The following is a 12,989-nucleotide window of genomic DNA, read 5'->3' as shown; positions in this document are numbered from 1 at the left end:
CAATTTGTATCTGTGTTTTTCAATTTGTATCTGTGTTTTTCAATTTGTATTTGTGTTTTTCGATTTGTATCTGTGCTTTTCAATTTGTATGTGTGTTTTTCTTTTTGTATTTGCGTGTTTCAATTTGATATTTGTGTTTTTCCTTTTGTATTTGTGTTTTTCAATTTGTATTTGTGTTTTGCACATCGGGGCCACCGTAGCAAAGGAATACAGTGATTACTTCTGTGGGATGTATGTACCTCCCCTATCGGCCCAGTCCGCTCGTCTCACTCCCCTTTCTCCGACCCTGCTGCCAGTCCCCCGCCTCCCTCTGTGACTGCAAGCCCGAACTTCCCTCCCCTAATGGCCTTCACTCCAATTATCTAACTAGGAGAGTCTCGCTTCATCTGTACAACAAACTTCAAAACTTTACCAGAAGAAAAGGTACTAAAGCCGGAGAATCTCGGAGCTGCTGCCCACAGTCTGTGTGCAAACCCGCGGCGGAAAGCAGGCCGACGGGGAGGATGTGGATCTGGTACCTGCTGCTCGGTTCTGGCTCCGGCTCCAGCTCGGTCGGTAAGTCACGGGTAGCATGTTAGACGAGAGCGAGAGGGAAGTTAAAGGGGCCGCCTGTCGCTGTTTGCAAAGCACAGAAGCTCTAACACACCAATACAAAAAATAACAAGGCATAGCGTTAGGCATATTATGTCATTTTAAATTGTACTCCAGCGTCCTGCTGGATTGGAGTTTTAAAACAGGTTACACATTTGGACTGTCTCTTACTCATTTGTGCTCAACTTCTCAAGTTTGTTTATTGTATCTTTTTTTCACTTGGTTGTCCAACCAAAGTTACATTGGTTTGTTCATATCTCAGTATATAATATGTTCCACAAGCCGTTTTTCGCTTACATTTAAAAGTATAGCTTTGAGAATTGAGATGCTTGGATTCGCGGTATGCACTGCACTGTAATGTATAGCGTGTGCGGATTACGATGCTTGGTGTGCAGGGGGTGGCGCAGAGATTGCTGACAGGAGAAATTGGTGACAACTCAGTCTCGGTCCCTGGCCACTTGAGATGGAAATGTGTCCGTGCGGGTGCAGATCTTTGACAGGCTACACTTGTTTTGCATACGGCATACGCGATGTGTGTGATTTATGACTGACACAAACATAGTATGTACTGAGCCTTCAATAAAACCATTTTAATTGTTTAACGTATTTCACAGTAGTTTTACAGTGAACATAAAATGTGTATTTGTGTAAAGATCTTGCATTAAAAAATGTGGTTAACAAATTGTTATTTTACAAGAAGAATATTTATATGTGTGCGTTTAAAATATATTTAATGTGTCTGATATGATCTTCTAGTATTGATATAAATGTAGTGTCATCGTATTCAAAAGACTACTATTGTTGAATTCTAGTACACTTTGGCACAAGTTTTGAACATAGATTGAATGGCCCTTATTAATATCAAAACATCTGCGTTTATTGCAGAACACATGTTGTTGCTTGTTTAGTCTGTAATGTGGACTCTACTTTTAAAAAGCCCTGTTCAAGCTGTCACTGATTGGCTTCGCAATGTAGTAAGCTTTCCCATTGGCTCAGTTGCTGGTCTGACAGATAGGTTGTGTTTTTTATGCATAACACCAGGAGATCTGCCATGATGTGAATAAGTGCCAACCATGTTAAATGCAATGTCTAACATAAAATACTATTAAATAGGCCTATATATGATCAGGCTTCAATGCAGTTGATTCAGCATGGTGGTTATAACCAAGGATTGTCTTCCTTCCTTACAGTCCTGATAAAAAGAGCTGTCTCAATTTTATTCCAGTGCTTGATAGAGAAAATAAATGGCAGCAACAAAATTATTAAAATTAGTCTTGTCCAACAATATATTTTTGTTTCATGACTAATCCAAATGTATACCCCAGATTTCCTAAAATATATATTTTTTCCTCCCTAGCTTTTTAAATACTCTCACAATCGCTGTTGAAGTTTTAATTTGTCATAGTGTTTGTGCTGATACTTGGTAAGGACATTCTCAAACACGCTATTGGGTATCAGATTCTGGGGATATGCTGTATGGAAGTGCCTGCCCATCTGTGTCTGTCACACATGTTTATGTGCAGAGGATATTTATGACCGGATTACAATGAATGTAAGCTTTCAGATAAGGCTGAGGCGATGCATTCTATCGTTTGACAACTATCGATAGTCAAGCCTGTGCATCGTTTTTGTGTAAAGGGTTTAAGCAAAGGAAAGTATTTATTTATTTTTTTTAATTTGGAATCGGCAATTATTTTTTGCATTAAGCTCAGAGCTTCTCTGCTCCCCTCAGGTCCGACTCACTGAATCTGCATGCGATTGAGCTCACCTGCCCCCAGCCCCCCCCCTCCCCCTTGAGTGTTTACTGATGGGATTGGATCTGTGCAGGAGTCTTCAAAGTAACAGAGCAAGTTAAGAGCGTTGTGCTAGAATTACAAATACTGTATCGACCGAGCTACAAATACAACGCCTTCTGATGTTTGGCAATTATTTTCTAAAGTAAGACGGCAAGAAAGAAAAGAAAGTGATGTTTGGGATACTCCGGTAACACAACTAACCTGTGTGACCATTTAATGAGATGGCACCCTACAAAACATCAAACAAAATCTGCATTTATTCATCTGAACTACCCTGGAATAAAAATGAAGAAAAACAACCAAGATCGTTCCAAAAGTTGTATCTTTGGTCAGAAGTATTAGGTTTCCAGGCAGCTTCAGTCCCTAGTGAGCAGGTATTCAGTAATGCTGGGCAGATTGTAAGCAAGGGCCAGTCATCGCTTACATTAAAACAAAATGTGGACACGATCATGTTCCTTAACACAATTCAAATATAAGCCATGGACAACACTCTTGTACTCTTGTATGTCAGTAACAAATCCCCAAAGACCTCAAATGACCAAGGAAGTAAAGCAGTAACAGACTTCCTGGAAGACAAGGTAAGCAATCTGAGGACTTTAACCAAGTGCAGTACCAGGTGTCGTGTTTTAAAATTAAAATGCATGTTTGCTATAACTACACATTTGAGACCTATAGAATTAATAAAAGTGCATGACAGATACAATTCATTAAATTATTTTGTTGATTACAACAGAAAAAAAAAATATTGTGGAAAATGTTAAAAATAGATAACAGATCCAGAAAATACATAGTTTTAAGTTGTTGCTATTATGGGTAACCTTTAAAGTTGGTTGACATTTCTATCATGATAAATTACAAAGCAATTTTCATGTTTTTTCCAGTGAGGCTAGTTTAATTTTGTTAAAATGCAGCAAACCAGAATTAGTTATCTTCTGGTTTGGTAACTCCTTTCTGTTTAGACGCATGTACGAGACAGGATACATACAGTGCATATAGTAAGTATTCATCCCCCTTGGACGTTTTCACAGTTTGTTGTGTTACAACCTGAAATTTTGATGCATTTAAATGGGATTTTTTTCCTTTATTTTACACAACCTACTCAACACTTTGAAGAGTCAAGAGAATTTTTATTGTGAAACAGTATTCAACCTCCCTGAGTCAATGCTTGGTAAAACTACCTTTGGCAGCAATTACAGCTGTGAGTCTTTTGGGGTAAGTCTCTACCAGGTTTGCACATATGGATCATGCAATATTCGCCCATTCTTGGCAAAATTGTTCAAGCTCTGTGAAGTTGGATGGGGATCGTTGGTGGACAGCAATCTTCGTCTTGCCACAGATTCTCAATCGGATTCGTCCGAGCTTTGACTGGGCCAAGTAGTTACATTTTTGTTTCATCGGACCACAGAATCTTTTGCCACATCTTTTCAGAGTCTCCCACATGCCTTTTTGCAAATTCCAAACGGGATTTTACATGGGCTTTTTTCAGAAATGGCTTCCTTTTTGCCACTCTTCCATACAGGCTAGATTTGTGGAGTACCTGAGCTATTGTTGACACATGGACAGTTTCTTCTAGCTCAGCCATGGAACGCTGTAGGTCTTTCAGAGTTGTCATTGGCCTCTTGCTAGTTTCTCTGACCAATGGCCTTCGTACCCGGCTGCTCAGTTTGGGAGGACAGTCTGCTCTAAGCAGATTCTGGGTGGTGCCGTTTACCTTCCACTTCTTAATGATTGACTTGACTGTGCTCCAAGGGATATTCAATGCCTTTGAAATCTTTTTATACCCCTCCCCTGATCTGTGCCTTTCCACAATTTATCCATGAGTTGTTTTGAAAGCTCCTTGGTCTTCTTGGTAGTATCTTTGCTTTGAATGCCCTACCCAACTGTGGGACCTTACAGAGACAGGTGTATTTAATCTGAAATCATGTGAACCACTTTTATTGCACACAGAAGGACTCCATTTAACTTATTGTGTGAATTCTGAAGGCAATTGGTTGCACCTGAGCTTATTTAGGAGTGTCCTAGCAAAGGGGGTGAATACTTATCTAATGAAGACTTTTCAGGTTTTTATTTTTAATTGATTTGTTTTTTCACCTCCCCCCCAGTTTTTCACATTGTAAATGCATCAAGATTTCAGGTTGTAACACAACAAACTGTGAAAACGTCCAAGGGGGGTGAATACTTACTATAGGCACTGTACAATTTATGCGATTACATCCAAGTGGAATATTTTCAGTACAAGCTGATAAAGACATATGGGACAACAGCCATCAGAATAAGTCAATATCTTTGTTGATGTGTTCACCTCCACACCTGGAATTACACTACCTGGATTTCACCATAAACCAGCTCACCATTCTTTAAACCTCTATGATCCAGACTAATTGGGTCCAGGGGATGTTTGAATAATCACATTACAACTGTTTATATTTCCAAATCAAGAATCTTCCTAAAAAACGATAGGAGGAATATTCTGAGGAGGCTCCCATGGTTCAAGATGAGGCGCTTCTTCCTCCTGGATACAACACGCTATGAAGATCCACAGTTTGGGGGTCACATTGAACCACACTACCTGATTTGTCGAGGCACCGAAACCTCATTTTTAGTAAACCAAAGGTCCACTCAATCACATGCCTAGTGGATCTATGTGTCCTTGTACGCCTGTTCTTCGTTCTTGTGTGGATTAGACACAGGTGTTAAAAGCCAAGGACGCATTGCAAATCCACAGTCACCTGTAGGAAACTTTATTGTAATATCTAATATGCTGTTTTCTATACCAAGATTTCATGATTTCCTCTTAGGTTTTTATTTGTGTAATTCAAATAAAATCTACAGTAGAGGTCAGTTGTCATATAATGTATGTATCCAGATTTCAGATAGGCTACAGTTGCATTGATAATTTCTGTAACAATACACTTGGTGCAAATAACGGTATATCATTTTAGCAATACAACAAACGTTCGTAAAGTTACAAATGGTTAAAAGAAGTGAATAAATCTCTTTCATAACCACAAGTATAGAAAAGGCTTAAATATTTTCATAACTACAAATATTAAATTATCTAGGTAGTCTGTAAGAAATTAACCTTGGTCCTGTACACCCTGACTTCTTTTTCGTTAATTAAAACCCTCCTTTTCAAAGTGCAAATTAATTCCTGATAAATTATGACAATTAACAAAGATTTCCTTTTATGTTCATGTGAACAGGCTGGCTGTAGGGGTGACGTCAGGCCAGGAAATGAATGCAAGACACACAGCAACTACGGACAAAACTGAGACGCTGTGGCGCTCAGTGTTTTATTGTAAAATAAAAGGTTTAAACAGAAAACAAAACAGTTTGACAAAACAAAACTGTGTGTTGGCCAAACAAACAAACAGACGATAAACAATAACAAGTATCGTGCTGGTTTATAAGCCAGCACGTTTAGCAATTGTTATTTTAGTTTTTAATCCTTGTTGCCTCCTCTCCACACCCGTTCTCCACTCACCGAACACACAACCCCGAGTGAGTAAAACGTGCATCTTTTATATACTGTTGTGCTGGGATTCAATTACTAATTAATTATTCACTTGAATCCCAACTAATTTGTGCAATCCCGTGCACACATACTATTACATACTTTATCTGCAAGTGAAGTGATTATGCAGTCCCCGTGCCTAAATACAACTAATATATTTTAAATCACTCGTGCTACACGTGCTACACAGACCCATTTATATCCCGTGCACCAATACCTAATACCTAACACACCACACGCAACACAACACATAACACACACATGGGCAGGGCACACTGCCACATACCTCCCCCCTTGTGCACAGCACACATGGCCTCAAAGGCCACCTCCCCCCATAAAATCCCCAAAGTCTCGCTTAAAGTCCTGGACTAAGAACAGGAACTTCAAGGGGTTTATTGGCGGCAATGTTGCCTATAGTCAGGCTGCTACTGGCAATGCTGTCAGCGTAATTGCTGACAGCAGAGAAATGTTAGGCTTGTGCACTATTGCTCGCTGTATTATTACTATTATTTTTTTGTGTTGGCCTACATTTATCAGTTGCTGGGCTGCATACTATTTCTGTACATTTACACTAGTGAAATATTTAAATATACGTTGATGTTTGCATCATTTTGCCATGTGCAGTTAATTCCTTATTTAACTGGGAACCCTTTGATCTTATTGGCTGTCTTACAGTCTTGCTAACGGTGGCAATAAAAATGTCTTCATGTAGATGGAGACTTTTGTTGCAAATGTTTGCCATTTATTTTCTTTAAAAGAACTCAAAACTCCCAGAAGCTAAACATATTGGCTCACATTTGAGAACCAATCACTGCTTTTCTTATGGCTGATGTGTTTTTAATGGCAACTTAATTCCTTCATGCAGCTTTACGAAGTTGAGCAGAAGAACAGCACTGAAGTATCTGCAGGAAGTGCTGGATAAATGCCATTATCGTCAAATAACTTACCATTCAAAAATAGAAAGTATATATTTGGTATATGTATTGGAATTATTTTGCCTGCTCCGTGTACTTTAAATGTTTGGCGCCCAGTATTTCGTACAGGTAACGTGAACCAGTGTGCTTCAGTACGCAAAACAACACCCACACTCTCATGGCTATGGGGGGGGGGGGGGGAACATGCTGATAACACCCAATTAGGTTTGTGTGAGTAACAGATGGCATAATGCAGAAGGAGAGCAGAACTGAGAAATACATCTTTCCAAGCCTGATGAGTCATATTGTAAATGAATGTGGCCTACAGGACGCCTCGCAGACATATAGATATGAAAAACTGACAGGGCACACACAAACACACTGGCTAATGAACAGTCATGCGGATGTTGGATACCTCTTTCTTGACTCCTGCTGATGTGTTCAGGACAGAAGTGTAGATGCTATCTCAACCAGGGATGAACAGAAGTTGGACAAAAAATAAGAATACCTACCAGTGGTACTGTCAGTAGGGTGTAGGTTCACAATGGGTAGCTAGGACAGCACTGAACACATTTACTGTAGCATTTTTTAATTGTTCTGGACCTATACGTTACCATTTTTCAATGATTTCTGATAATTAGAAAATGGATTGGAGATTTCCTTTAACCCTTTCTCTACGCCGCTAGAAATCGTTCATATATGAACGATGATGTAATGGTGAAGTTAGACGCCCATTTTAAGCCTTTTTAAACAGCCATTGGTTGCTTACCAAATGAATGACATCGCCAAAGGCTTCAGCAACCAATCAGGGATGGTTTTATTTACTTTCAAAATTAAAGTTAAACAGAAAGCTAGATGAGTGAGTTTACAAAGCTTACCAGAAATTATGCTAAATCTTCCAAAATGTTCATAAACTAATAACATTTACAAAATATTAACTGTAGTGAAATATTCATAGGATAAACTTCAGGGATGACTCTTCAATCAAAATGCATTTCACTAAAGCCCCCTTTATTATGTGGTGCAGCATTTCAGTATCTTAGGTTTTGATTACCATGTGCCATGACTTTAAAGCACAGCATTACCGGAGAGCATACTGAATTACTTAACATAACTAAGAATGCTTACCAACCCAAAAGAAAAAAGTATTGTGTTTTACAGAAGATGTTGATGAGAGATCTCTCTGATGGCAAACTTCTTCACACTGACTCTAGTAAAGAATCTGAAGTAGATGAGCCTGCACATCCATCAAACAATTTGGTGTAAAATCAAAACCCTACATGGTATTTATAAAATTATTTCTGATCTTAGTTCCTGAGGGTTGGGGCTAGCACTGGTCATTTTACAGTTTTTAGGTAATTTGGTAATTCTTTTCAAGTACATTTTAAAACTTTTTTTTTTTTTTTTTACATTCAAACAAGGTAATTGTAGGGTATATTTCATCATAGAGTGAAAACATTATTCTATAAATAATATTCAAACAGCTGTTTGGAAAGGTATAATACGGTATACTCGGTGGATATGTGCCCTGATGCGACAAGCTGAGAGTCACGTTAAGTCAGTCAGACCTCAAACAGGTAGAATGTTTCACTGTAGCAAAAGGGTTAACCTGATTGGCCAAGATGAAGGCTTTAATCTCTGGTAAATTACCATGACTCTTATCTTTCAAACCATGTTTAATCCCTGTTCCAGTGAATGATGAGTTGAAGAAGTCAAACAACTGGATGCAGTCTGATTCACTGTCAGCAACTTTATTTCATCATATCACAGTAACAACACAGGCACTGTGCTCTCTTCTCTAACAAAGCCAGGAAGACAGCTTTGAATAAACTTTGGAACACACACAATGAACAAGTTATGGAACAAACAGCACAAATCAGCATTAACACATAGACTACGAGGTATGTTAAATTACTAAAACCTTTTTAAAATGCATTTCGCCAATACATTTTATGACCTAACGGTAAATTAAACATTTAAACTTACACAAGTACATGAACATGCACTCAAATCCTAATTTAAAAATACAAAAGTTAGCTGTATTTTTATTCTTTTACATGTTTTACAAACAGTTCACAAACCATGTTCGCTTTTCTGTATGAAGTGCCTAAACTTAAGAACAGCTCCATGTAAGTTTTTTTTTTATTATTATTATTTTTATTATTGAGGTATTATTTGGCAATTGGAAATACCCACAAAGCATTAACCACTGGGACAATGAAGCCTGAGTGAAGGCTACCAGACCACAGATGGAATTCTGAGCAAGCCGCATTACTCATGGGATAATGAAGAAAAAGTTTGTATTCATTAGCAAAAAAACTAGTGCTGCATAAAATAAAAGGGCTTTACTGTCTGGTAAGGCCCTTCTCGTTATGTCTCGGGACATTTAACGACACAAGGTGGACCTTGCCAGACGGTAAAGCCCTCTTCTTCGAGTTCAATTGCTTGCGTAAAGCTGTATTGTTCACTGTTATCACGGAACACATTGCATAGAGCTGCACGATTTTGTTAAAATGTCATCCACGAAAAAAACACCAGCTGCAGCAAAGATCGCTCTGTCCATGTGTCTGGTGATGTTGTTGTGTTTTGTTTTATGTGTAATATTGCTGTGAATCATAAACGGAAAGCTACATGTGAAAATGATTGATTTTGAATGAGACAAGGCTATTCTTTAATCGTGAAGTATCTATTTTTAGACGAATGTGTCACATACTGTAACAAGCCATTTTTAACAGTAAAAATAATACAGCACAGACAATAAGGCTCAGTTATGAAATGTGGTTAACTTGCATAAACACCCCATGTACACAAGCTGAGTTGTCATGTTGGCCTCCATAACATATATGCAAACCTCAAAGATGCAGTTTTAGAAAGTTGTCCTTGTAACAGAATGCATTAGAGAGTATAGCTGGATGTCGACAAGTACAGTTAATGTCATGGTATACAGTACAGGCTGCCTTCTACTGACTCGCTCAGTTTGAGTTACAGGGTGGTGTAAGTACATAGGAGGCTGGAAAGGCAGTTTTAAATACTGCATGTGTAAACTTTGGAATCGCAGGGAACTGCATAGATCAGAAAGCAGAGTAAGTGTGCTGAAGAATTATTAAAACCTTAAATGCAAAAAAAATAACACAGCGAGATAATATTTCTGTTACTAATACAATGCCAAATATTTATACCGTAAGTCTGTATATAAACTTGAATAATGCATCCAATTTATGCAAACAAATGTCCCAGTATGTCTAAATGTTTAATTAGTATATGTTAATAGATTGTACACTACAGTGTCTCATATTGAGCTTTTAATCAAAAAGGGCTGGTTTTTGAAATGGTCCTTAAGTAAATGAGACAAACCTCTTGTGAACAGCACTGGAGCGAGAGGTGGGTTGTGGTGAGCCTCTTGTGAACAGCACTGGAGGGTGAGGTGGGTTGCGAGAGCCTCTTGTGAACAGCACTGGAGGGAGAGGTGGGTTGTGAGGGCCTCTTGTGAACAGCACTGGAGGGAGAGGTGGGTTGTGGTGAGCTTCTCGTGAACACACTGGAGGGAGAGGTGGGTTGTGGTGAGCCTCTTGTGAACAGCACTGGAGGGAGAGGTGGGTTGTGGTGAGCCTCTTGTGAACAGCACTGGAGGGAGAGGTGGGTTGTGGTGAGCCTCTTGTGAACAGCACTGGAGGGAGAGGTGGGTTGTGGTGTCTAAGTGTCCCAGGCCCTGCCCCTCCCCCAGTGCTGCCCAATGGTAGATGGGAAGCTTGTGTGTGAGGCAGATTGAGCTCTGTTTGGGGGCTGTGCTTGTCCTGCACAGAGAGGCTGACATGCTGATCATATTAGCAATCTACCCAGAGAGAGGTCTGGATTGAAACTCTCCATTTTTCACCAGCTTCAGATCTCCTTTTTGTCAAGCTGAAGCTAAAAGCCTGTGAATACAGAACACTCCTCTTCAAAACCTGGCACAGAACACCTTACAAGTTGACTTGCAGTATATACTGTAACCATTGCATTGTTGTGTTATTCCTGCTCAAACGTGCCAAAAAAAGATTGAATGAATCTCACCGGGCTTATACCAGCAAAGGGATGCTATCATAAGGACCACGCCCATTTGAACTATCTGTAAACAAGTATTGGGAACTTGCAGAAGGACTTGTGTCGGACCCCTTGCTTTAATACTAAATATCTTGATATCCCTGGAGATCATGTCGTTCCTCTTCAAATCTATGCAAATTATTTTAATGAGCAAGACGTCCCAAAAGTGAAGTGCTGAACAGCAGGAAGGGACATGTTCTTAATTAGGCCAGCACACAAAAAAATGTGTTACTGCAATGGAGCCACCATGTGGTACCAGTAAGTACGCAAGGGGTCTGAGTGGGTTTACTACAGGCAACCAACCCCCACTTCAGTAGTTCGGGACAAACACCAATCACAAAATGTTTTAGTACAAATATTTATTGTAGAGAATGCGGAGTATGCGATTTTACAGAAAAGTATGCTGTATATACACATTAATTTGGCATCAAACCTAACTTGGTTCGCTGCCTGGCCGACATGACGAGGCTGAGACCTCCATTGATAAAACATAAAAATTGTTATTAAGAAAGGTGGAGATGGGGAGGTGGTGGGTTACGATGAAATCAAAATGCAACTGAGAGATAAGTGAAGAGGGTATTTATAGTGCTAACAATTTAATTAGCTAATGTGTAAATTGAATGATTCAATTTGGTGATGCGGAGGTTGGTGTCTGACCCTCCTCCCAAACTTTAATTATAAATTTCATTTCAGTAGTTCGGGACAAACACCAATCACAAAATGTTTTAATACAAATATTTATTGTAGAGAATGCGGAGTATGCGATTTTACAGAAAAGTATGCTGTATATACACATTCATTTGGCATCAAACCTAACTTGGTTTGAGGGTTTGCTGCCTGGCCGACTGGACGAGGCTGAGACCCCCAAAAAGAACAAGCCGGTCTCAATGCCACAATTAGAATTGAATATAGCCCACTTGAAGGTTTCGCCAACCTTTAACAAATGATCATCAGCACGCAGGAGAGGAAAACAAAACCCATTTTTGGGAAATAAACCTCTGGGAATCCATGGCTGATTCGATTGCCCTTCCTCCAGGCAGGCTACTAACACTTAAGAGCACATTTCTGTAAAAGCATTTTTAGGCTCCGTAATATTTGTTATAATGTAAACTTGGTAAGCACTGGAGGATCAACAACCTAACCGTTTGATAAGAGAGTCTGGATCTCCGTGGGAAGAAGCTGCTACGATTCTGAAGGAATGACCGGAAAACTGCTCAGCTGCGAATCCGGACCTGGAAATAAATCAGGTGAAAAGGTGAAAGAAGAACAAATGTTGGGTGATGATTGTTCAGTTTTCGTTAATAAACAGCGAGCCTGAGGGTGATGCGCCCTGAGAAAGGTGGAGATGGATAAGACAGAAAGGGGTCATATGGGCCAACATGGGAGTTTAATTTATAAACAAATTGAAAAGCTTTCCCTAATTTTCCTGGTCAGTTTTACTTCTTTTGAGCAGGTAGGAAAGGGTATCAGATGAGGTGATTGCTAGGTCAGAGATTAAGGGGTGAATCTGGGGGTTGAATTTGAGAGCGATGTAGACTCTGAGCACCTATGGGAACCCAAGAAGGCCAAGAGAAAGAGCTTTAAGGTTTTATCTAAAACAGGCAGGAGTAGCTGGAGCAGATGAGAGGCACCAAGAGAGTACGTTGATGGCGATAGGTAGGCAAGCAGGGGGAGAAAGAGATTCTGATAGTTGAAGCCCTTTCAGGATTAGTGAAATTTATGAGTTGCAGAGTGTAGAGCTGGGACACCAAAATTGAGGTTGAGTTTGTAGAAATACTGGATGCCAGAAATTCAAATCTTATAGCTCTATTCTTAAGGGACATAATATAGGATGACGCTACGGGCACTGAAAATGATGGAAAGGAATGTTGAATGCAAAGTGAAATTTTAAAGCAATTCCAGGATGACCAGTACATTTGCAGTGAGCGGGGAGTGATGCTGAGAAGAGTTGTTTCTTGAGCCTGCAGAATCAGGGAATGCAGCAGGTGGCTCACATGAATGTCAGGTCTGAAAAGGGAGAAATCTGAGCTGGCAGGAGGTCGTCTTCGGGAGCTAATGCTCTGAATCTCTGTGTTTGGAAACGAGAAAGAGAAT

The 12,989-nt window shown here is 39.6% G+C and overlaps 1 protein-coding gene across 1 annotated transcript in view; it reads left to right on the top strand.

Moving 5' to 3' along the window:
- Positions 1-250: 250 nt before the first annotated feature.
- LOC117434684 (low-density lipoprotein receptor class A domain-containing protein 3-like) overlaps positions 251-12,989 on the top strand; it is a 74,722-nt gene continuing 61,983 nt past the window's right edge. The window contains exon 1 of the mRNA XM_059003200.1: positions 251-555. Within this exon, the coding sequence (XP_058859183.1) occupies positions 504-555 (52 nt within the window). The 5' untranslated portion in view covers positions 251-503. The remainder of the gene's footprint in view (positions 556-12,989) is intronic.

This window comes from Acipenser ruthenus, chromosome 28 (assembly GCF_902713425.1).
Source record: "Acipenser ruthenus chromosome 28, fAciRut3.2 maternal haplotype, whole genome shotgun sequence".
Classification (NCBI taxonomy): domain Eukaryota; kingdom Metazoa; phylum Chordata; class Actinopteri; order Acipenseriformes; family Acipenseridae; genus Acipenser; species Acipenser ruthenus.
Note: the sequence above shows the minus strand (reverse complement) of the source record. Positions and strands in the feature narration are given on the sequence as shown.